The sequence below is a fragment of the Pleurodeles waltl genome, chromosome 1_2 (genome assembly GCF_031143425.1).
Source record: "Pleurodeles waltl isolate 20211129_DDA chromosome 1_2, aPleWal1.hap1.20221129, whole genome shotgun sequence".
Classification (NCBI taxonomy): Eukaryota; Metazoa; Chordata; class Amphibia; order Caudata; family Salamandridae; genus Pleurodeles; species Pleurodeles waltl.
Window position 1 is genome coordinate 272,351,026 of NC_090437.1, and position 24,805 is coordinate 272,375,830.

Here is a 24,805-nt window from a genome sequence, read left to right on the forward strand (position 1 = left end):
CTCAGAGTCATCCGATGATCATTGAACTACCTTAGAAGTAATTTCCTCATCATCAGACATCATCAAGCTCTTGAAGTCATCAGCAAAGCTTAGAAACCAGAGACTGATGATCTGAAGATGACTTGGAAATGAGTATTTGTTGACTTCACAAAATGGGATTGTTCCTGATGATTTGAGGATGAGTATCTGATTACGTCAGAAGAGGAGAATGTTCTTGATGACCTGAGGATGATTTGAAAATGATTTGTTGATTACTTCAAGAGAGCTAACATTTTGTATTCATTCAAACCTTTTTCAAACAGGTAAAGAAAAAAATGTTGATGACTTTACAGGCATATCAACCATTTAGGTTAAGCTTATCTTAAAGTAGAACGTGTGCTGAATGTTTTCAGAAATGCTCACAAAGTAATTTACTATGGGAGTTGTTTTGTATTGTATGCAAAAAGAAAAAAGTAATGTTAAAATCTCTGTAAACTTGCAGGTCCCATGTCCAATCCTATGAAATAGCTTACTGGGGAGAAGGGAATTAAGTTTCTTCAGGGGTCCTTATGTAACATATAAACTACAAATTCCTCCAAGCAAGGCAGCTCAGTGTGCTTATTGTCTGCTGCATCCACTTCTATGTATCCTTCATTCTTTGGTTCCAACCACAGAAACATTACCTGCTGCAGAGATCAATTTGTACGTTACAGGTGCATCTCCGTCTAGTTACAATATGTCCATGAGTTCATTATGTGATACAGATATCTGTTTTTAATCTGTGGACTACATATTTATGTAAGAGCAGCATAGTTGGACCTGCTGCAGAAAACAGTTGATAATCTGCAGGTGTCTTTCTTTTACTAAAATGATACATGTACACTAGTACAGAAATTGCTGTGTAAACTCCAGCTAGTGTTGTAGCCTTAATAAAATAGTTCAGTTCATCAATGCTCAACCTGAAGAGAGGTAATGAGATGCTAGTCTCACTCAGTCCCATTAAAAAGGCCAGTGACTGAGGGTAAGATGCAGTGATTTCCAACCTTCTCAGGTTGTCTGCTGTCTGACACAGAGGCATCTGTATTGCTAACGCTTTACTTCCAGAGAAGCAGAGTATATTTAGGTCTGTTTTGCCAGGGAATAAAAGACTGGCATGACTTTTGGATCATTTCTGAAATGGCACATGCATGGCTCTGCTTGTTAATGGACTCTGAGAGCAAAGCCACACCACTGTCTTTGCTGTCATATTAATTTGTTAGCTCGCCTGTCTCTGCTTTTATTCTAGGCCAGGCCACTGCTGCGCAGTTTCACATTAGGTGCCTTCTAATCACAAAAAAGGACTTAACACTCTTTTCTCTTGGAAATGCCCATTTCAGCACATGTAGACTGTGCATTGAAGTTGGGAAGGCAGCTGTTTTTTTAATTTAAAACATTGTGTCTTTAAAGAGACAGAAACAGTCGGTGGGGACCAGGTGGTCAATGTGCTTTGTTTTAAGGTGTTGTCACTGCTCTGCAGCTAATAAGCGTTCAATGGGAGGTGTGAAAGCATGATGCCCGAAGGCGGTGGAGGTGCATTTTCTAAATGGCCAGCTATACCTTAAGCAGCAGCCTTGTTGCTTGGACTTGGGACTTTTCTTAAGACAGGGAGCAATTAGTAAACACCATTTCTCGTTCTTCTCCAACTCTCCTACATGCCGACCCCACCTCCAAACAAGTCTCCCTAAATGTTTGGAAAGGTCCCTCTCTTTCCTTCTTGGTTTTGTTTGGGGCTCCACTCACTGTTACGATAGAAAGATATATCGTGCTTTGCCCAGAAGCACGCTGTTAGGACAATTGGGAAAGCCATGACTGCAGCACAAACTTCCTGGAACTAAATGGGTTGACTTGGACAGCAAATCCCTGCTCTAAAATTTAGTGACGGCACATATAAAAGTAAATTTAATAAATACATATGCAGTTATATCACATAGGGGGTTATTCCAACTTTGGAGGAAGTGGTAATTCGTCCCAAAAGTGACGGTAAAGTGACGAATATACCACCAGCCGTATTACGAGTCCATTATATCCTATGGAACTCGTAATACGGCTGGTGGTAAATCCGTCACATTTGGGACGGATTACCACCTCCTCCAAAGTTGGAATAACCCCCATAGTCTTTGAACATATAATTACATCTCTCAATGTATTTTTTGCTGTTTTATACAGGCAGCACGAACTTGACCTGAAGGTATTTCTGACGCCAGTTATATTATACAAGGGCACATTCATGTTTTTTTAGGGTCAAGGAGTTAAAGTGATTTGCAAAGAATCACAGGATGTGTAGCTGACACCGAGTCTCGAACCTGCTTCCCTAGTTATAAAGAGGGTAGCTCTGGCATTAGCATTCAGGATGAGCTCTGATTTTTTGCAACTATACCGACAGCTCCACTAGGAAACTGTATTATAATATTCGACAATGAGGACAGAGTAGTTTTCAAGCTAAGAGCCAAAGCGAATGGCAAGCTGCAGAGAGGGATGAATGTGTGTGCGGAAGTAGGGAAGAACGGAAATGTAGTTGGATGGATGGAGGGTAGATGCACTGATGGGTGGACAGTCTGATAAGTAAGTGGACGGCTGGGGTGATGAGATGGTAATTAGGTGTGTAAATGAATGATTGGGTGGTAAGCGAGTGAATATGAATAACTCCTTTCTGTGATCGGAATCGCTTCAGTTTGCCCGGTAGGGTAGTGGTGCCGTCACCCAGAGGGTTGGCCGTTGTTTTCTCACGTTTATAGAACCATGTCCATTAAAGGTGTCGGTATGCGTGTATTGTTCAAAAAGCGATGAACACAGATGGCGGTGGTATGAAATCCTTTAGCGCACAGTGTCTAGAATGTCTCAACTTGCCGCTTAAGATGGTCCAAAAAAATTAAGTACTGTCACCAAGGAATTTGTAGTTTTCCTCAGCCAATGTGTCCAAGCAGCCTCCTGATTTTTAAACATCACATATTGATGCTACGGTGTTTGTCTCTATATTGCTACCTTATATCACTTAAGTAGATATAAAAAAAAAGTCAGCAATATGACGTAGTGGAAACCATTATAACTAATATGGAATTTCCACTGTAAAAAAAAAAAAAGCAATTTGTCCAAGACCACTTGCAGACAAGTAGACAAACCGTATTTGGAATTCAGGTCACTTAGAAATACTGCCTCGTGGTACAGCGCAGTCAGTGCTTAATTTGTGTTTGTTGATTCCGGTGCGGAGCACCGACATTTATTTTTGAAGGTCGGCAATTATTTTTCTACCTCAAGCATAAAGACATATGGAAAGACGCAGGAAAAGAAAAACGAAAAAGCATCACAAAGGAAGAAAGGAGAAAGCAGCAAGAGTGACCTGAAGGAGCAGGGAGAGGCAGTGAATGGATTAAAGCTCTGGATGGCTGCAGGAGTCTGCTGGCTCAGTATTCCGTGCTCGCACCTTTAACTGCAACGGCCGCTTGTTTCAGAGGAGCGTTTAGGGTACCGGCACTATATCATTTACAGATTAAGCACTGAGTGCAGTATGCAAATGTCCTACTCTCTGTGAATCAACAGGTAGCCCCTCCTATCCTTGGTATTCAGTCAGCTCACAGCCAAAAAACGGGTGTGATGGGAGTTCTTGTGAAACCATTTGATTAAGTTTTAATTTGTATATAGTGCAAACTCTACCGAACGTATGGGAGCTATCTACATGAGCACCAGTCACTTTATCCACTGACATTCATTTTCGGTAGGCACTTGGGGAAGATTAAGTGATTTGCCCAGAATCACAGGATTCTAAGCAGACGCCGAGACTCAAGTCTGTCTCTCCAGCTCCAAGCGCGTAGCTCTGGCAGTGAGTCACATTTTATTGCCCTTCAGACGCAGCTGTGCATAAAAACACAAAAAAAGTTTGCATTCCTATGAAGGTGATTTCCTCTTCTTTCCAGGCACCAAGCATACAATATTTTAATGATAGGCACATTCTTGCGATTGTTTTTTTTTTTCTTGTTAATCTCGTGTTTCCAATAAAGATTGTTGAAAAGAAATGGGCAAGTGCTTTCCTGCAACCACCCTTTGTTGACCTGTGTCCGCCCCAGACCATGTTAGAGCGGCGCATACATGGAGCTAAAACAGATGGGATCGGATCAGGAGTTCTATTTACCTCTTTCGAAATAAAGCCGAAGGAAGGTGCAGGGTGTTAAACCGAGTGCAGCGTTGTGGCAGGAGGGAAAGGTGTATAGATAGCAGGGAAATGAACACGGTGAGTGAGGCAGGGAGCCTCTCCCTAAGCGAGAGCTTGACCAGTTTCGTTTTTTTAAATAGGAATGGATGGGAACGCCTTTTACTCCTAATCCTTTCAGCATAACTTCTCTTTCTCCTATCAATACATTTTGTTCTTTGGTTTCACACCATATCCCTCTCCATCAGGTTTCTGTTCGTTTTCTCCACCTTTTGTTCCTCGTGCATTTTCTCTCTGTAGATCCACTTCTCTGCTGTCTGTACTAATGTGTTTTAAAACTACACATCTCTCCAACATTCCCATCGATACATCCGCTGTGTTTTTTTTATTTTTTCAATTTTTGTATAGCAAGAACTCAACCCCAAGGTATTGAAGCACTTTTCATGAGCACCACTTAAGTTACACATATGGATATATTGATATGCACACGCTTTTCCTCCGTGTGTGCTGGTCTCCAACCTCCATGGAGGCAATCCAATCACCACTTGCACTCTCAACCCTCCACAGTCATTCACCACTGTATATTTATAACCTGTATACTCTTTCTGCACTCAGCCCTCCATTGAATTCCCCCCACCCAATCCATGTTTACTCGACATGTCCCGCTCTCCAAAATACACATTCTCTTTTTATATATTCTTCCAGTCTGTCACTCTACCTCAGGCATGTGATCTACAATCTCCTTGTCCTCTTTACCCCTATTTATATTCTTCACCCTTTCCTCTCTTTCTTAATACATTTTCTCTCACCCCTGCATGGGCACTTTCCATTCTCAGCATTTTCCCTCCACCTCTGCTGTCCACCCTGTGTATTGCTTCCAACATTTCATATGCACTCTCCCCCTCCGTGTGTGGCCAACCGCCCTCAAATACGCTCTCCATCCACCACATGCTCTCTACTCTGTACGCCAACTCTCCACACTCCATATGATCCACACCTACTCTATTTTTGTTCTCAACACCACTTCCTTACATCTGCTACCCCGACTACATCCATTCATCCATTCTTCACCATGTACATAGGCATTCAGTGGTCCACAACCACTGGACATCAGACTTTACAGCACATGTGTTTATAAGGCGTACCTGTACGACACATGTAATACAACTCATTGGCCTTTACAACACATTGTTTTAATTTGATGTACTGTTGCAACAAATTTTTGGTTGTGAAGGCTGATATATATGTATGTGTATATATATATATATATATATATATACACAATCTTATATAAATGTCTAGTTACACTCATAAATATTTATACATATGTGTGTGTGTGTATATATATCGCTATATCTTTATTTTGTTTGTTTGGGGGAAGACCTCTCAAACCTGCCTTAAATTTTTATTTGTTACATTTTTACTTATATTTATTCACACCTTTTATACACATATACATTTATTCTTTAACCCTACCTTTACCCACCTCTAACACCTAAAAAAATACCTTACTTCCATTTCCCTCTACGGAACCCTGAAACATCATACCTTTCTTTACTTCAGGGGTTTTCAGACCTGGGGGCTGGCACCCTAGGGGGGCCCTCAAATGTTCCCAGGTCGGGCACCATGCTCTGGCCAAAGCAAGAATTATGCTGATAACAGGGCTTCGTTTTAAGCTGAAAACATGAGCAGCAGTAAACCGCTCTGTAATTGCCATCACTAACCTGTTTTATCTTTTATATCCAGCTGGGAGTATGTGTCACTAGGGAAGAGACTCCAAATACGCTTCAAAACCCCCACCTCTAGTAATCACACTGTGGATGCTCTTACACATTAGTAAGTCCTGTCTGACCAGAATAGTATGTTTGGCATCATGTATTTTATTGCATTTTTAAAACAGTAACAGATCTTAACCCAATTTAATAGAATAATTGTGAAAAATTCAGAAAGGGGCCCCATTAATGTTTTTCCACGGGGGGAGGTATCTAGGGCACGTGGCGGCAGCGTTAAGGGTCTGGCATTAAAATCTTTGAAGACCATTGCTTTACCTCTACCTACAATTGAATCCTAAAAAAAGCCCTTACTTACTTTACCTCCACCCAATGACAAACCGCGTAACCGATACTCAACCTTGAACCTTGAGAAACCCTTATTTTCTGTACCTCTATCTACCCTTGAACCATAAAAACTCCTAACCCCTACTCTCCCCTGAACTCTAAAATCTCCTTACTCCCCGTTAAGTCTGCCCACCCTTTGAATTCTTATTAGCCTTTTACCTCTATTTGTCCCTGAGCCATGAAAACGTCTTACCTTGTTTTATTTCTGCCTTCCCCTGAACCCAAAACATCCCTTACCTTCCTTTACCTCTACTGGTACCCACCTCTGAGCCCTAAAAATCCCTTACATCCCTTTACCTCTCCTGGCCCCTAAAACCTAAAAATCCTTTACCCCCTCTACCCACCCATGAACCCTGACAAACCCCTACATTTCTTTACCTTTGCCCACCTCTGACCCCTAAAAACCTCTTACCTCCCTTTACCTCTACCCACCACTCAACCCTAAAATCCCTTACTCCCTTTACCCCAACAGATCCCTGAACCATTGTAACCCATTATATTTCTTTACCTCTACCCGACCTTAACCTGTCTCCCCTCAACCTTAAAAAACTCTTTGCCTCCTTTACCTTCCTCTGATCTTTTATTACCCCATCCCTTAACCCTTAAGCGCTCCCTTTTGGGGTGGTCTCTTTGAGACCCTTTGTTTTCTATCAGTGGGCTTAGATATTGCCCCTTACCTTTAGTTGGCTTCACTGTCACTGTCATTTGCTCACTTCTTATTGGTCAGCTGCTGAATGCTTCCTTCGTCTTTGTGTGTTCATCCCTCCCCTTCAGCATTGACACATGAATTGTCATTGCACTGCTCATTTATGTAGGCTCTCATTTTATCACTCTACCAGTCCTGGCCATGTCATCCCATGTTCTTAACTTTCAGCCATGCTGTTGTATTGCATGAATAAAACATATAAAAAGCCAATACCTTGTGTAGGCAAGACCTATTCAAGTTGATAATGCTTGTTTTTAAGTCACATAAGAATTATTTCACAAATAAAAATAGTTACCTGAGTTGTAAAATGCCTAAAAGAATTGCGTTGTCATGTCCATCCTGATAAACACCTTGTTGTAAATGTTAAATGCCACATGCAACATCTGTGCTCTGCATCCATTTTCCATAGCTGCACTCAAACCCCTCACCACACTGTACATGTATTCTCTGCCCTGTTCATCGTCTTTTCCGTGTCTCCTCTCCACCATCTACATGCACTGTCCACCCTGTACATCTCATCTCCACCCTCCATTTGTGATCCCTACGTGTACTCTCCATTCTCCAGATTCTCTCATCCTCCATGTGCCTATCCTTGTGCAGGGGAGTAGCTATCAGTAGTGCAGCAGACACAGTGTCACTGCATTCCAGGGAGGAATATCAAGGGTCCAATGCACCCTGATTATGGATGTTTTTCACTACCTTAACAGGGGCTAGGATGCCCGTTTTCTGTTTTTACTTTAGGACCCGTGGCACTTTGGCTATGCCACAGTCTATGTGCAATATCCACTGTTCAATTCCTTTGTCCTCCCTTTGCATTCACCTTCCACATCTTTACTCCACTTTATAAATCCATTCAAAACCCTCTGCACTCACACAAAGTTTCTCCTTCACTTTCCTTAATCTACATCCACTCTTTCTTGTCACTGCATAACACATCCTCCATCCAAGCACTGCAACCATTGTGCATCAGCTACACCTTCCCTTCTCTCTTTATCCAGACTGTACACCTGCTCTCCACTCTCCAAGCCTCAACTCCACTTTTCACTGTCTACATTTGCTTTCCATGTCCACTTCCTGCAACGCTCTATTCTCTAGAGATATGCATCCTTTCTCAGTGCTTTCATTTTCAGTTGTCTTGTACACCTCTGGTCACTCTCAATATATTCGTCTACATTGGCTCTCCACATACTCATCTGCTTGCTGCATCCACTCTTCACCCTCCAACATGTGCCCTCTGTCCAGAACATTTACTTTCCATGACTTGTCTCCTCCCCCCTCAAATCTGCTCTTCAACCTGAACATCTGCTCTCCACACGTGCTACTGATACTATATATGTGCTGTCCATCCTCTGTTTACCCTCCACCATACGCATCTACTCTCCACTAAGTACACTTTTTCATTTCACTAAGTACATCTTTTGTAAACACTTCGCATGGGTTGTACACACATTCCTCACCCTGTACATTTTCTCTCCAGCCTATACATCTTCTCTGAACCCTTGACATGCTGCCTCTATCCTTTAGATATGCTCTCTACACAACCATTCTTCACATCTGCCCCCCAAACTATACATCCATACTTCATGTGCTCCTCACTCTGCATATCATTCTCCATGGCTACAAACCTCCACTTGTCTTTGCCACTCTGTACTTGCACTCCTACCCTCCAGCCTTTCTTTCCATCCTCCAAATATAATCACCTCTTGCTAGGTGCATTTTCAACCCCAGCCCTAACATGCTCTCCAAGTGGCCACCTATTACTTCCTTCTTCATCCTTCCACTCTGCACATGCACACTCCACTCTGTAATCCAGAGTCCAAACCCTTCCTTCTGTAAGTTTTTCACACACCTCAGCATTCTTTGTGTGCAGATTCTGCATCCTCTTTCCACCATGTGCATCCTCACTTTACAGCCCGCTTCCGCTCTTATCATGTTTTATCTCTTCTCTTCACATCTGCTTTCCATTTCCCCCATGATAATGTATATTTACTGAATCACCCCCATCCCGACTATCTACTTGATAACAGCTACTTTGACAGCAGGCACCACAAAACGTCTGTACTTTGCTGTTATCTCCACACCAGCTCTTCATCCTTCATTTTGGAACTCCACCAGCTATATATGCTTTCCACCCTGCACTTGTACCATCCATCTGTCCTTCCTCTCTATCAATTCTCTACATCTGTGCCTCCCCTTCCAAGCAGAGCTCTTTGACTCAACTGCCCAAGTTCCATGTCCTCACTTCACCCTGTACATTTGCAGTTACAATCTGCTTTATCGATTTTACACATACCACTTCTGCTTTCTGTGCAGTAGATCCACGCTGCATTCCTTGTAAATCATTTACATCTGCTTCCTAACAGTTGACTTTTAGCCCTCTTCATTGTCTCTCCAGGCTTTCCATAGGATATCCATCTTTTATATCACTCTCTGCATAATTTCTGTAGATAACCCTATTCGCTTGCATGCTACCAACTACATCACCTATGACTTTCAACATCTTGAAAATGCCAAAAGTGGGTAGGACTGGCCCAGGAAACTTTTATCCCATTGGCTACGGCATGCCCGGGAGTCATTCCCACCAATAAATTAGTGCCATGCATAAATGTGGCATCTCTAGGCATCCTCTTCATAACCCTCCCAGACCTGAGGAAGATAAGAAGAGGACTAAAACTGCTTTCCGTGCCCTGTGAAAAGCAATGAAGAAGTGGACCTGCTCTCTCTTGTACCCAGGACAAAGAAATTGACTCCAAGGATTGTAAGGCTGACATGTTCAAGCCACAGGGACACAACAAGCTACAAGAGACTTTTTCCTGCAACTGCCAAGCTGACCAGTGGCAACTGTACCTGGTCTGGACCCTGCTGTTGCCTTTTGCCTGGTACCCTGTTAGTCTCCAAGTGCCTCCCATGAGGTACTGGGGATCTTTAGACATACTTCTGTGGAGGATTCAGATTAAAGGAGTAAGTCAGAAGGTAAAATCTTTGTCCAGAACGAACCTGGTTGGTGTTCTAACCAATGCTTCATCGTGGCCAGCCTCAAATTGCACTTAAGTCGGGATCTACTGTGACATTGACTATCATGTGCGCTTTGTGCTTCTTCTTGTGCTATTCCTACTTATAAGTTTTAAAAAATGTATGTCTCTGGTTCCCTTATTGGATGTTTGCATTTTGTTTATTAAATTTTACTCTATTTTCATAATTCAGTGTGTGTTTTTTATTGTTTTCCATTTCCGCTTTATTACTGTTTTGGGATTGCATAAACAATTTACACATTGGGCATGGTTAAGCTTGTCTGCCCTGTCATACCTGCAAGGAGATGATGCTTTGGTTAATTTAGTGACTTTAAGGGTTCAGCCTGACAAGGGCTGTAAATGTCCTTTGAGGTGGGTAGTCACCCACCCCAAATAATCCAATTTATTAACATTCATAAACTCTATTCATACTTACTAAGCATCTTTGAGCACATCTTCTTATCTTAAACCCTGGCTAGATCATCATTCACACTTTACCCCATCCTCTTGCAATTAAAACCAAGTTTTAAGTAAAGATCACATAAATAATTATACCATTTAAATGCTGCCATTTAAAATGCTTCACATCATAGCTCACTGTCAGGTACTTGTACAGCACTCTCACTGCTTACTCATCACCCACAGTACTTAACCCTTACTCACATGCAATACATATTCACCTACAGCCACTTCTGTGATATACTTGCCACTCACTCTTTCTAATGCAGTGCCACTCACAGCACTACCTGATAGGCCACTCTTATCACCACTTGTGAAGAAGTACTTACAGTACCACTCCCTGACACTCTAAACCAACAGACAGCCACCAATGCTACTTATTCATTCCATCCATTTACTACAAAACACCATTCACACTAAACACCCACAACCACTCGCTACACCTCCATTTTCCTCAGTCGCTCAGTCTGTGAACATAACAGTGCATCAATGCTCGCATCACACAGTTACTCAGTATCTCTTAACTTCTGAACACCATTAATTCACACCAGTCTCTAGCACACACTGATGAAATACCCACTGACCACTCTTCAGTGATTCACATTCTTCTAATTTGACCACTCAAATCCCTCATTTTCACTACCATTCTCTTTTCCCTACTCACACTATCCACTTAAAGACACACACAATGCTTTTCACATATCTTACTACACCCCAGAAACTCACTTAACCCCAGAAACCTGTAAGTCAGTTGACCAGCCCCTCATCCATAGCTATTCACAACAAAACTATCATCTGTTACCCCAATCAGACTGAGAGTATTAACTACTGGCAGAATTCAGAAGTAATTTGATATCCACTAACAATGCTTATCCACACCCTTTCACCCATGGTTTCTCAATGTTCTCCCACTGTAATTACCATTTACCCATCACTGGTCACAGTCAGCCAACGAGAACAAAAAGAGGGGATGGTTATTAAGATTGAGATAAGTATGCTAAAGATATTTAGTTCTATCTGGCCCCTGTAAAAAAAATGTTATAAGTGCAAAAAACCATGTTGTTAAGCAGTATGTGAAAATCCATTCATTTAACATGATTATTTCAGTTTAGTCTAAAGTGATGTGACTTCATTTAGAATTGCAGTGATTCTATTTTACTCCACTGAAAGCTGCTGCTAACTATGCAACTTGAAATGGGGCTGACATTTCAAACCACACTTAAAAGCATGTTATTCCCCATTGAAATCTGCATACACTTGGTGGAATTGTAATTTTACAGCAACAGTATGTCAGGTTGGTTTCTGACATGAACTAATTCAGGCCTTGTATGTTTATGCATAACAGTACGCTTCAGTTGGAGAGAAACCTAACACTGAGAATTACTTAAAGCAATCATCTTGGATTCTGTTAGGAGTAGAAAAAAACATATCCAGAAGTCCTCACGGAGTCACCTTGAAGCAATGAAACCACACCCTGAAGTACTCATTAATTTATTCTGTAGTAATACAAATACATCCTGAAGTAGTCATGAAGTAATCTGCTCCTGTCACCCCTAGTTGTCATGGGATCATCATTAAGTAATCTGCTCCCATCCCCTAGTTTTTATGGAGTCATTGTGAAGTAATCTGCTGTCATCCCCTAGTTATCATGGAGTCATCATTAAGTAATTTGCTCTCATCCCCTAGATGTCATGGAGTCATTGTGAAGTAATCTACTTTCATCCCTGAGATGTCAAGGAGTCATCGTGAAGTAATCTGCTGTCATCCCCTAGTTGTCATGCAGTCATCCTGTAGTAGTTAGAGATAATCACACGTTTTCCAAGGGAGTAATCACAGCATCATCCTGGAGTAGTTGTTGTGATGACTCTGGAGTCATCTCATTTAAATATTTCGCCCTATACACATACTTCAGGATGGCTTGGGATGACTTCAGCAGATAATTACAGGAATGGCCCAGCTGAAGTCATCAGATGACTTCAGAATGACTCCAGGAAGATCTTCCTTTTTGACTTGGGGAGCCTGTAGGATGCCTGCGTCATATTAAATGGCATAGATATGACATTCCAACACCAATGGAAGGGTTATCAATGGCAGAGCTGTCATGGAACGCTTATTAACTAATCACCAATGTTATTTATTTTTTTAAGGTGCAATATGTTGCATCATTGCCCTATTTTAGTGTGCTGTTGTGTTTCACTATTTGGTCATAGATCTTTTGTTGTTTTTAAATGGGGTTGCTGTGTAAGTGGGATGTACGTTTCCAACAACTTGACTGCCTGCCACAGGGGAAATATCTTCTGAATTAGGTCTCAACAGTTGGGGGGGTGGGTGGGGGGGGCACTATGACGGAAACAAAGGGCACTGAATGTTACATGCATCGCTGTAGTTCTTGGTTTGTTTTTAAAAGGGCTGTTACTCCTTGTTTCTAAACAGTGAGAACCCACAGCCCCCACAGTCTGGATCTCATGCTGCTGCCTCCACCAGAAGTGTGCCTAAAGGACCTGACAGTGGCAACAAGCCAGCTGTTGTCCACATCGCATCCACCACATCTGCTAAACCAAGCGGGCCCACAGGTGCTGTCAAATCCACGGGTTGGCAACCCATCAGTCAAACAGGTAAACACACGTTTCAGTTTCTGTATCACTGTAATGGCGATGGTTTTCGAGAGAAATAAAGTCAAATATTTTGTCTATAGACAATGGTGGTCATTCTGACCCTGGCGGTCTTTGACCGCCAGGGCGGAGGACCGCGGGAGCACCGCCGACAGGCCGGCGGTGCTCCAATGGGGATTCCGACCGTGGCGGTAAAGCCGCGGTCGGACCGGCACCACTGGCGGGGTCCCGCCAGTGTACCGCCGCCCCATTGAATCCTCCGCGGCGGCGCAGCTTGCTGCACCGCCGCGGGGATTCCGACCCCCCCTACCGCCATCCAGATCCCGGCGGTCGGACCGCCGAGATCCGGATGGCGGTAGGGGGGGTCGCGGGGCCCCTGGGGGCCCCTGCAGTGCCCATGCCACTGGCATGGGCATTGCAGGGGCCCCCGTAAGAGGGCCCCTACATGTATTTCACTGTTTGCTGCGCAGACAGTGAAATACGCGACGGGTGCAACTGCACCCGTCGCACAGCTTCCACTCCGCCGGCTCGATTCCGAGCCGGCTTCATCGTGGAAGCCTCTTTCCCGCTGGGCTGGCTGGCGGTCTGAAGGCGACCGCCCGCCAGCCCAGCGGGAAAGTCAGAATTACCGCCGCGGTCTTTCGACCGCGGAACGGTAACCTGACGGCGGGACTTTGGCGGGCGGCCTCCGCCGCCCGCCAAGGTCAGAATGAGGGCCAATGTGTTTATCTTGTTAGTATATGGTGTGTTGATTGCACACTAGCTTTTTAACTGGTTCTCCACACTGCATACATGCACCTAAATATCCACAAAATAAAGATATTCGAATGACCTTTGCAGCTGCAAAACCCACTGGAATTTCACGTTGTAAAATATGCATGAGAATGGAATTCATAGATCTTTTAAATCCACATAATAATTACTGTTTATAAGTTAATACTCCATAGCCCAGTGGAATATTGTCATTGAGTCTCTTTTCAAACGCCTCTGGGTCTCTTGCCCTTGTTCCTATTTAAGCTGTAAAATTGGGGGGTTTAGCAGTAGCCACATCCTCCTTAGTGGTTATCTCTGCTGGCCTGGTGAAGAGCTAAAGAAGTCTTCGGTTTTTCAGGCTAGAATGAAGAGAATTCCCTTCCATCCCCACTGTGCCTCTCCCAGTACAATTGCAGGTATGGCTGGGTTTACAAGGGCCCTACCACCAAAGGGAACCCTTCTCTGGGAACTTTCTACAGAAAAGATAAATCTTAAGTCATCCGTCTTGGATTGCAGTGCATTTCCAGGTTTCTGTTGGTGCCTTATTTCAACTAACTAGGTGTGAAATTTGCGTAATTTGTTTTGCATAGTTATTCAAAATGTCATCAAAGTTACGAAAAACTACATGTAGTTACGTGAAACTCGAACCTATTATTTCATACTATATTTTATCGCGGAATGCATACTTGCGTAATTTTTTTTGCTGCGTTGGAACATAATGCAGTGAAAAAAAAGTGAAAAAACAAACAAAAGCACCATGAACAACAGACATGGATGTAGCGCTTGCCCATTTTTCATCCAGTACAAGGTCTAGTGCCTAGGTGAGGTAATTGTGTTCTAGCTGTGAAGCACCACATGTGTCATCATACCCATATTGAGGGATGTTTTACAACATTTTCTATATTTGGAATATTACCGCCGCATCGCATCTACATGCAACATGGCATCACTCTTGAAAATGAAAAAGTTAAAATTTTGTATATATTCAGAGATGGCCAGCTGCCACTCTGGACTTTACCCGTGCAATTTTAAGAGCATCCGGCATTGGAAAAAGCAGTAGCAGAAGCAATGAAAATAGGGTGGTGTTTAAGGGGAAGGAAAGGCATGGAAAGGGGGCGAGACTGAGGAAGAAGGTGGGCACCTGACACTGTCCTGGAACACATTTAGGGCCTCATTACGAATTTGGCGGTCCTTTCACAGAACCTCTGAAGCCTCTGCAGGTAAAAGACCACAAGTACTGGAGGACTTTTGCCTGCCATTTTCGGAGTTTTCCACTGGGCCAGCGGGCAAAAACAGCGTTTTCTCACGCTGTCCCAGCGGAACACTCACCACAACATTGACACTGGCTCATTATTGAGCCGGTGGCAATGTGGTGGTGCGTAGGGTGTGACAGCACCCATCGCGCGTTTCACTGCCAGTAATTCCGGCAGAGAAATGTGCGATGGGGCTGTGCATGGGAGACCCTGCACTGCCCATGCCAACTGCATGGACAGTGTAGGGGTTTAAGTCTGCCAGCCTCATAATGAGGGCCTTAGTGTTGTAGGGTACTGTCAACACAATCTACCTGGAACGTGGGAACACAAAACCTCTACAATTGGGGTTTTAGCAGTAGCTAGATCCTGCTTAGTGGTTATCTATGCCGATTGTGGAAGAGCTAAACATTTCTTCAGTTTCCCATACTAGACTGTTCTGCCTTCCATCCCTTCTGCTTTGTGTCCCTCCCAGAACTATTACTGGTATGGGTAGGTTGCAAAGTGGGAAAGGGTCCAGGAGTAAGAAAGAGCACCAGTTGGGTGCTCGGAGAAAAGAGACGAAGGAGCAGGACATGCTGCCCCATAAAGTGTTTATTATGAATTGCTATATGAAAGAAATTGTTCCATGACACTAGCAGTGAAAAGATAAAGCCCATCCAATCAAAAGCCTGGGTGAGTAATGAATGTTGCAGTGCCACAACAAACAGAAGAATAGGGAGGAAAGACATCCAGTCAAGAGCCAGAAACTCAGATAAATAAGCCATCCAGTCATGAGCAAGGGGCTCACACTAAGCCAGCTCTGTCATATTTTATGCAGTGCTGTCTGCATCAAGACAGCAAAAATTAGATAAAATTGGGCAATATATTATACAGTGGCACGTCTGTCTGTAGCATGTGTACCTCATATCAAATAGCCTCCGATGTCTAAGATGAGGGCTTTTTGCCTTATTTCTATGTTGGATATTCATAGTTATTGAATCAGCTCGTTCGTGGAATTTTTTTTATCTGGGATAACTACTTGAGGATAAGTGATTCCTGGGCTACCTCCGGTAAATCTGTTTTCCCCTAGTGAACATAAGAGGAAGGTATACAGACATGTGGCCTCCACTCCAGGGTGCCCCCAGCTCTCAATCTCCTTATTGTATCAAATGAAGGGCAGTAGCCACCATCCTGAAAAGTATTACATATTCTGGGCTGTGGTTTAGGAGAAGAAATAGGAAAGGTTGATGAGTTCATTTAGCCCCTATATAGCCCTACTTTGGGATGCTGGCATTAAAGCTTTGTATGTAATTGTTGTATACTAAGTGTACATTAACACTAAGCTTGACAGTGTGTTTTACAGACCACCTCAGTAATACATTTGATTTGAAAATTGAGTTTGAACCTGTTGGATTGTAACTGGCAGCCAAAGTAATAGGAAAAATACAAAGAGCTAGAAACATAGCTTAGTTACAGTTGGGTTTTAACATGGTCAAAGGTTGTCTTAAGGCACAAATGTTCTACTTCACAGCACTTTATGTAAATATGGGCATATTTACGTGCACAAATAGCTAATACTGATTCACAGAATTAGGATAGCAGAACATTTATGACTCTAGATCTAACCTATATCTGTGAAAACGAGCAAACAACGTCCATTTTCAAGAGTTCTATGTTTTAAGTTCAGTGTTGGAACATGGACATAACCGGGGGGGGGCAGCAGGAGGGGGGGGAGGTGTAGTGAACACGCAAAGTGCTGGAACTCTGTAGCAGGTCTCAAATCTTAGTAGTGTTCTTTAGGCTAAACACATTTTTATTATAAAAACAAACAATAGAACACTACACATATAGCAGGTACATCAACAATATATATATAACGTTACACTCCTTCATTTTAAACATTGATAATGGGAACAAGATCACACTAAAAATAGTCTCAACCTACAGGAACTCAGCATTCCATGGAGCTATTGGTCAAAAACAACTGAGCAGATCCAGTCTGCAAGTCAGTACTCATGGTATGGAAGTACTCTTTTAACCCATGTCCTTGAACTTCACGGACAACAGAAATATTTTTGTCACTCTGCAATGGATAGACATTCTCACTGAATTTTTGAGTATCACCTTAGCTGAATTCCAAAGAAACATTGATGGGTCCAACTTTTTTTTTTTTTTTTTTACTTGAAGGTCTTGTGCCTGCTACTGAGTTGGACACAGCAAATCAGGGAAGACCCGGATTTCATGGAGCCCCCAGAGCTTTCCATTACTCTTTGCAGTCACTAAAATTAGCTTTTAACACTGTCTACCAGAGCCCAAGGCTACAGTAATGGTGCCCAGCCCGCTCGGGTTCCCTAGATGTTTTGGTAGTTATTATACCCTCCCTCTGTACTTCAGCCGGAATAGGCGTGGTACTCCCAAAGATGTCAGCACTAAAGGACATGAACCCCAGTGATTTTGTTCTCATCAGTGCAGGTTGGCAGGGCCACCAGAACTCTCATTCTGTGTGTCCTCACTTACTTTTCTAGGTCTTCAGTCTTGAAATTTAGCTTGGTAATTCTATTCCATTAATGGCACAGATTGTTAATTGTTGCTGGTTTGCTTCATGGGCTTGGAGTTGTAGAGCCGTAGTCACTGCAATTCCTTGCAAAACATTGATAGGTTACCAGCTTCTCAAAGTAGTGGGACACTTTTGTTTTTGTGAATGAAAAATAAAAGCTTGTGAGTGGGCAGTTGTTGGACCTGGCTTTTTTACAGGGTCATCCCCAAACTTTTTGCCTCCTTCCTCCTATTTTTTTCTGACCTGTTGTTGTTGGCTTTTGAACTCTGGGCACTTTACCACTGCTAACCAGTGCTAAAGTGCATATGCTCTCTGTGTAAATTGTACTGTTGATTGGTTTATCCATGATTGGCTATTTAATTTACTTGTTAGACCCTAGTAGAGTGCACTATATGTGCCTAGGGCCTGTATATTAAATGCTACTAGTGGGCCTGCAGCACTGGTTGTGCCACCCACTTCAGTAGCCCCTTAATCTTGTCTTAGGCCTGCCATTGCAAGGCCTGTGTGTGCAGTTTCACTGCCACTTCGACTTGGCATTTAAAAGTACTTGCCAAGCCTAAAACTCCCCTATTTCTACATATGTCACCCCTAATGTGTGCCCTAGGTGACCCCTAGAGCAGGGTGCTGTGTGGGTAAAAGGCAGGACATGTACCTGTGTAGTTTATATGTCCTGGTAGTGTAAAACTCCTAAATTCGTTTTTACACTACTGTGAGGCCTGCTCCCTTCAGAGGCTAACATTGGGGCTGCCCTCATACATTGTTGAAGTGGCGGCTGCTGATCTGAAAGGAGCAGGAAGGTCATATTTAGTATGGCCAGAATGGTAATACAAAATCCTGCACTGGTGAAGTCGGATTTAATGTTACTATTCTAGAAATGCCACTTTTAGAAAGTGAGCATTTCTTTGCACTTAAATCTTTCTGTGCCTTACAATCCACGTCTGGCTAGGTTTAGTTGACAGCTCCTTGTGCATTCACTCAGACACACCCCAAATACAGGGTACTCAGCCTCACTTGTATACATCTGCATTTTGAATGGGTCTTCCTGGGCTGGGTGGGTGGAGGGCCTGCCCTCACACAAAGGACTGCCACACCCCCTACTGGGACCCTGGCAGACAGGATTGAACTGAAAGGGGACCTGGTGCATTTCTTAGCCACTCTTTGAAGTCACCCCCACTTCAAAGGCACAATTTAGTATAAAACAGGGCCTCTGCCCTACCACATCAGACACTTGCTGGAGAAGAAACCTGAACCAGAACCTGCATCCTGCCAAGAGGAACTGCCTGGCTGCTCAAAGGACTCACCTGTCTGCTTTCTACAAAGGACTGCTGCCTTGCTGTTGGCCTGCTGCCTTTCTGAACTCTTGTCTGGCTGCAAAAGTGCTCTCCAAGGGCTTGGATAGAGCTTGCCTCCTGTTCCCTGAAGTCTCAGGACCAAAAAGACTTATCTTTTTCATTTGGACTCCTCGTGTGCTGAAAAATTCAACGCACAGCTTGCTCCGCGGTGAGAAAATCGCCGCACGCTGATCCAGAAAGACGAAGCTAGACGCGACGCCTATGGTGCGACCGGAACTTCGGCGCACGGCCTCGCATGGACAACGGCGCCCGACTTCCAGAGAGGAAATCGACGCGACGCCTGCCGTGAGAAAGAAAATTCCACGCACAGCCTCCCGGAATGACACGCAGCCGGATAACAAGCCGAGGAATCCACGCACAGACCTGGGACAACTGGTAATCCCGCGAACCATAGAAGGAGTCGGCCCGCATGCCGGAAAACGACGCACGTCTTCCCCGAGTGAACAATAACGACGCAAGTCCGTGTGTGAAGGGGCGAAACCGACGCACACACCATTTTTCGTCCCGTAGAACGACGCACGTCTCCCCGCGTGAAAAATAACGACGCAAGTCGGTGTGTGAAGGGGCGTAACCGACGCACACACCATTTTTCCACGCATCTCCTCTTCTGCGGCCCTCTGCGGAGATTTTCCACTCCAAACCAGGTACTTTGTGCTTGAAAGAGACTTTGTTTACTTTTTAAAGACTTAAGACACTTCATATCACTTTTTAGTGATTATCTTTTCAAATTCATATTGCATCTTTGATCGTTTTGACCTGCAAATACCCTGATAAATATTATATATTTTTCTAAACACTGTGTGGTGTATTTTTGTGGTGCTATATTGTGTTATTGTATGATTTATTGCACAAATACTTTACTCATTGCCTTCTAAGTTAAGCCTGACTGCTGGTGCCAAGCTACCAGAGGGTGGGCACAGGATAATTTGGATTGTGTGTGACTTACGCTGACTAGAGTGAGGGTTCTTGCTTGGACAGATGGTAACCTGACTGCCAACCAAAAACCCAATTTCTAACAGCAGTAGTCCAGGTATTTTTCCCCAAATGCAGACCTATTTCCGTTGAGCAAAATGCGCTGCATTTAAACATAAAAATGACTTTATGTAAATGGAATCACAGAAAATGTTGGTCTGCTGATTCCAGTAGGCCTCCATCCCAGGGATCACACCAAGTTGGATTGAGTTGCAATTTGCTACGTACATTATGAATGTGGTGCAGTAGGTTGAATTACGACCCACTCCGAATGATGATTTAGTGAACCTACCTATTAATAGATATGTTGGTTCACAAAATCTGATTTCATGCTTAAAAAGTTGGTGTGCAATTGGTGGCTTATTCTTTTTTTTTTTTTTTTTTTTTTTTTTTTTTTTTTTTTTACTAATTGAGTCTTCGTATATCCTGCTTTATGATCCGTGTCACTGGAATTATGTGATTCTGTTGCTGCTGCATTTTTCACATAATTATGGGTTAGCCTCATTTCCCACATGATCCATCTTCAGCCGCATAATCTGCAGATTTTAACAAAAAAAATGTTTTTACCTCAAACGTATCAAAAGATTACTAGAAGGGCAGCAGCACATATTGCCGCACATTGGAAAGCTTAATGGGGAATACTGACTGGTCATTTTGAAGTTGTTTATTGCTGTGTTTTGGTGTTAATCTGGAACCAATGAGTTGAAACCTTTGCCCAGACAGTGTTACTGTGGGTACAGATGGCAAAATAATTGTAATCGTATTTATATAGCGCTAACTACTCCTGAGAAGGTGTCATATTGCTTTTCGGCGAGTAGCATGCTACTCCAGAACCCAAAAGGATTAATGGTAGATTAGTATAGGGGAATATGAGTTCAGTATTAGTATAAAAAAGTAGGATTTAGTTTGAGCAGAAGACATGTGAGTCTGTTAGTTGGATTGAACAGAATAATGGAGGGAAAGAGAGGAGAAGAATCCAGAAGTGTTGATTGGGAGATCATAGTAACAAGATGAGGTTTGGGATGTGTAAAGGAGAGATGGAGGAGGAAAGAGTCCGTAGAAAAGGATTGGGGAGATCATAGTAGTAAAATCTGCTTTGGGATGAGTCAAATGGGAGATAAATGAGGGAGAATTTAGTAGGGTTGTTTGGGAGATCATAGTAGTAAACTACGTTTTGGGGTGAGCAAGGAGGGCTAAAGGATGGAAGAGTCTCAGAAGGGTTATTTTGAATATCGTAGTAGTAGAATGGGTTTGGGATGAGTCAGAGAGTGGCGATAGATGATAGATTGGGAGAAGTATCAGGGTGCTGTTGAGACAAAGTAAATCTTTCGAGATAATATTTTTTTTCTCTTGTACAGTAGGACTAAAGTAATAAATATATAGATACATGATTACCTAGTAAGGGAATATATGTGTAGCGAATATAATATATTGAGATTTCAGTTGTATCCTGTAAACAGACTTTCAAGTGTTACAGTATTTGGAATTAATTTGTGTACTTTTATAACATTATTTTTTATCTTTCCTCAATATTTCAGTGGTGAACTACTTGTAGATAAATAGTTAAGATAATATTTACCTATTGTGATCAAATAAATCAGAGCCTCATGAGCATCTATTCAAACCACTTATATAAAAATATACAATGACCTATGAACATGTTAGGCATTGAATAATATACATACATATATACATAATACCCATAAGCATAATATATATATATATATATATATATATATATATATATATATATATATAAACATACACTCATAAATACAGGGAGTGCAGAATTATTAGGCAAATGAGTATTTTGACCACATCATCCTCTTTATGCATGTTGTCTTACTCCAAGCTGTATAGGCTCGAAAGCCTACTACCAATTAAGCATATTAGGTGATGTGCATCTCTGTAATGAGAAGGGGTGTGGTCTAATGACATCAACACCCTATATCAGGTGTGCATAATTATTAGGCAACTTCCTTTCCTTTGGCAAAATGGGTCAAAAGAAGGACTTGACAGGCTCCGAAAAGTCAAAAATAGTGAGATATCTTGCAGAGGGATGCAGCACTCTTAAAATTGCAAAGCTTCTGAAGCTTGATCATCGAACAATCAAGCGTTTCATTCAAAATAGTCAACAGGGTCGCAAGAAGCGTGTGGAAAAACCAAGGCGCAAAATAACTGCCCATGAACTGAGAAAAGTCAAGCGTGCAGCTGCCACGATGCCACTTGCCACCAGTTTGGCCATATTTCAGAGCTGCAACATCACTGGAGTGCCCAAAAGCACAAGGTGTGCAATACTCAGAGACATGGCCAAGGTAAGAAAGGCTGAAAGACGACCACCACTGAACAAGACACACAAGCTGAAACGTCAAGACTGGGCCAAGAAATATCTCAAGACTGATTTTATAAGGTTTTATGGACTGATGAAATGAGAGTGAGTCTTGATGGGCCAGATGGATGGGCCCGTGGCTGGATTGGTAAAGGGCAGAGAGCTCCAGTCCGACTCAGACGCCAGCAAGGTGGAGGTGGAGTATTGGTTTGGGCTGGTATCATCAAAGATGAGCTTGTGGGGCCTTTTCGGGTTGAGGATGGAGTCAAGCTCAACTCCCAGTCCTACTGCCAGTTCCTGGAAGACACCTTCTTCAAGCAGTGGTACAGGAAGAAGTCTGCATCCTTCAAGAAAAACATGATTTTCATGCAGGACAATGCTCCATCACACGCGTCCAAGTACTCCACAGCGTGGCTGGCAAGAAAGGGTATAAAAGAAGGAAATCTAATGACATGGCCTCCTTGTTCACCTGATCTGAACCCCATTGAGAACCTGTGGTCCATCATCAAATGTGAGATTTACAAGGAGGGAAAACAGTACACCTCTCTGAACAGTGTCTGGCAGGCTGTGGTTGCTGCTGCACGCAATGTTGATGGTGAACAGATCAAAACACTGACAGAATCCATGGATGGCAGGCTTTTGAGTGTCCTTGCAAAGAAAGGTGGCTATATTGGTCACTGATTTGTTTTTGTTTTGTTTTTGAATGTCAGAAATGTATATTTGTGAATGTTGAGATGTTATATTGGTTTCACTGGTAATAATAAATAATTGAAATGGGTATATATTTTTTTTTGTTAAGTTGCCTAATAATTATGCACAGTAATAGTCACCTGCACACACAGATATCCCCCTAACATAGCTAAAACTAAAAACAAACTAAAAACTATTTCCAAAAATATTCAGCTTTGATATTAATGAGTTTTTTGGGTTCATTGAGAACATGGTTGTTGTTCAATAATAAAATTAATCCTCAAAAATACAACTTGCCTAATAATTCTGCACTCCCTGTACATAAATACATTGAACTGTAAGTAGAATACTGTATACATTTGTTAAAACAGGCCTAAAGAGTATGTATATATTTTAGGATAAAATAGTTATTATACCTATTTGTACAAAGAAATACACATACCTAGATATATACATATAATCAAATTATAAATGTTTACATACACATGGATTTACAGCCCATTGCAGTTTGAGTATGGTGGTTATGTAGGAAAAAGCCAGCTCAATTAGTTTTCTGAAGATAAGATAGTTATCAGTAATGAATTTAATAGTTTGGCCGCTTGAACAGAGAAAGATACACCGCCTAATTATTGTGGTGTATTGAGGCAGGTGCCAATCTTGAGCAGAGATTTCTTTGTTGAATGTATTTAGTGATTTTATATCTGATGAAAAGCGGTCCTGTTCCATGTATTGCTTTGTGGGTGGATCTTCTGGCAGCAGATATCCAATGTAGGGCCCTTAAGGAAGGGGAGATGTAGGTTTGTGGCTTTATATGTAGGAGTAGTCTAGCAGCTGAGTTCTGAATGCGTTGTAGTTTTTTCATAATAGATACAAATGATCCATGGTCAAGGACTTTGGTGTAATCCAGTTTAGATAGTACAAGAGAGATAGTAGCCTATCTAAAATAAGAAAGCTCAACTAAAAATATTGGGACTCGCTGCTCTGGGAGCTTTTCTCAGGCAAGTACAGGGATATACTCCTGACAATGAATGAGGAAGATACTGAGTCCTATAACCTCATGAAGGATACCCTGATTGAGGGCTTTGGACTCACCACTGAGGAGTACAAAATTAAGTTCCGGGAGGCACACAAAACCTCGAGTCAGTCCTGTGTAGATTTTGTTGACTTTGTGAAAACACTAGGAGGCTGGTTCAAAGGTGGTAAGGTGCATGATTATCAAGTGCTCTACAATTTGGTAATGAAGGAGCATCTGTTGAGTAACCTCACTTCTGAGAAACTGCATTAGTACCTAGTGGAATTAAAATGGTCTCTCCTCAAGAGTTGGGGAAGAAGGCTGACCACTGGGTCAAAACAAAGGTATCCAGGAAGCCTTCCTCCCCCAAGGGAAAGATGTGGCCTCAAAGGGGAAAAGCCCAAAGAGACTTCCAGAGGTCCCCACAAACATGTTCAAATGGGTGGGCCCAAGACTTCCCAATCAAAGGGTGGGTACCAGGGTAAGTACTTGGATCCCAAGAAGGCTTGGTGCCATCTCTGTCGACTGAATGAACACCGAACCGAGGACTCTAACTGCCCCAAAAGGGCCCCCATTAGTCAAATACCTTCAGGGGTTCTTAGTCTCTAGATGCGTTCTTTGGTGTGCCCTGACCAGTTTAGAGCACACTAAGCTACCCTAGTCTCAGAGGGTGGGATGGTTATGGCTACCCTGGCTGCCTGACCCAGTAACCTGGAGAAATACAGACAAAAGCTGCATATCAGTGGGGTTGAGCTAGAAGCAGTGCAGGACACAGGTGCAAGTGGCACCATTTTGACTGAAAAACGGATATCCCCAGAGCAGTACAAAACTGGACAAATGT

The 24,805-nt window shown here is 42.7% G+C and overlaps 1 protein-coding gene across 3 annotated transcripts in view; it reads left to right on the forward strand.

Moving 5' to 3' along the window:
- The window catches only part of PDLIM5 (PDZ and LIM domain 5), a 535,229-nt gene that overhangs the window by 386,046 nt on the left and 124,378 nt on the right, over window positions 1-24,805 (forward strand). For all 3 annotated transcript variants that reach the window (XM_069238102.1, XM_069238118.1, XM_069238110.1), the window contains one exon: window positions 12,889-13,070. In XM_069238102.1, coding sequence (XP_069094203.1) covers window positions 12,889-13,070 — 182 coding nt within the window. The remainder of the gene's footprint in view (window positions 1-12,888; window positions 13,071-24,805) is intronic.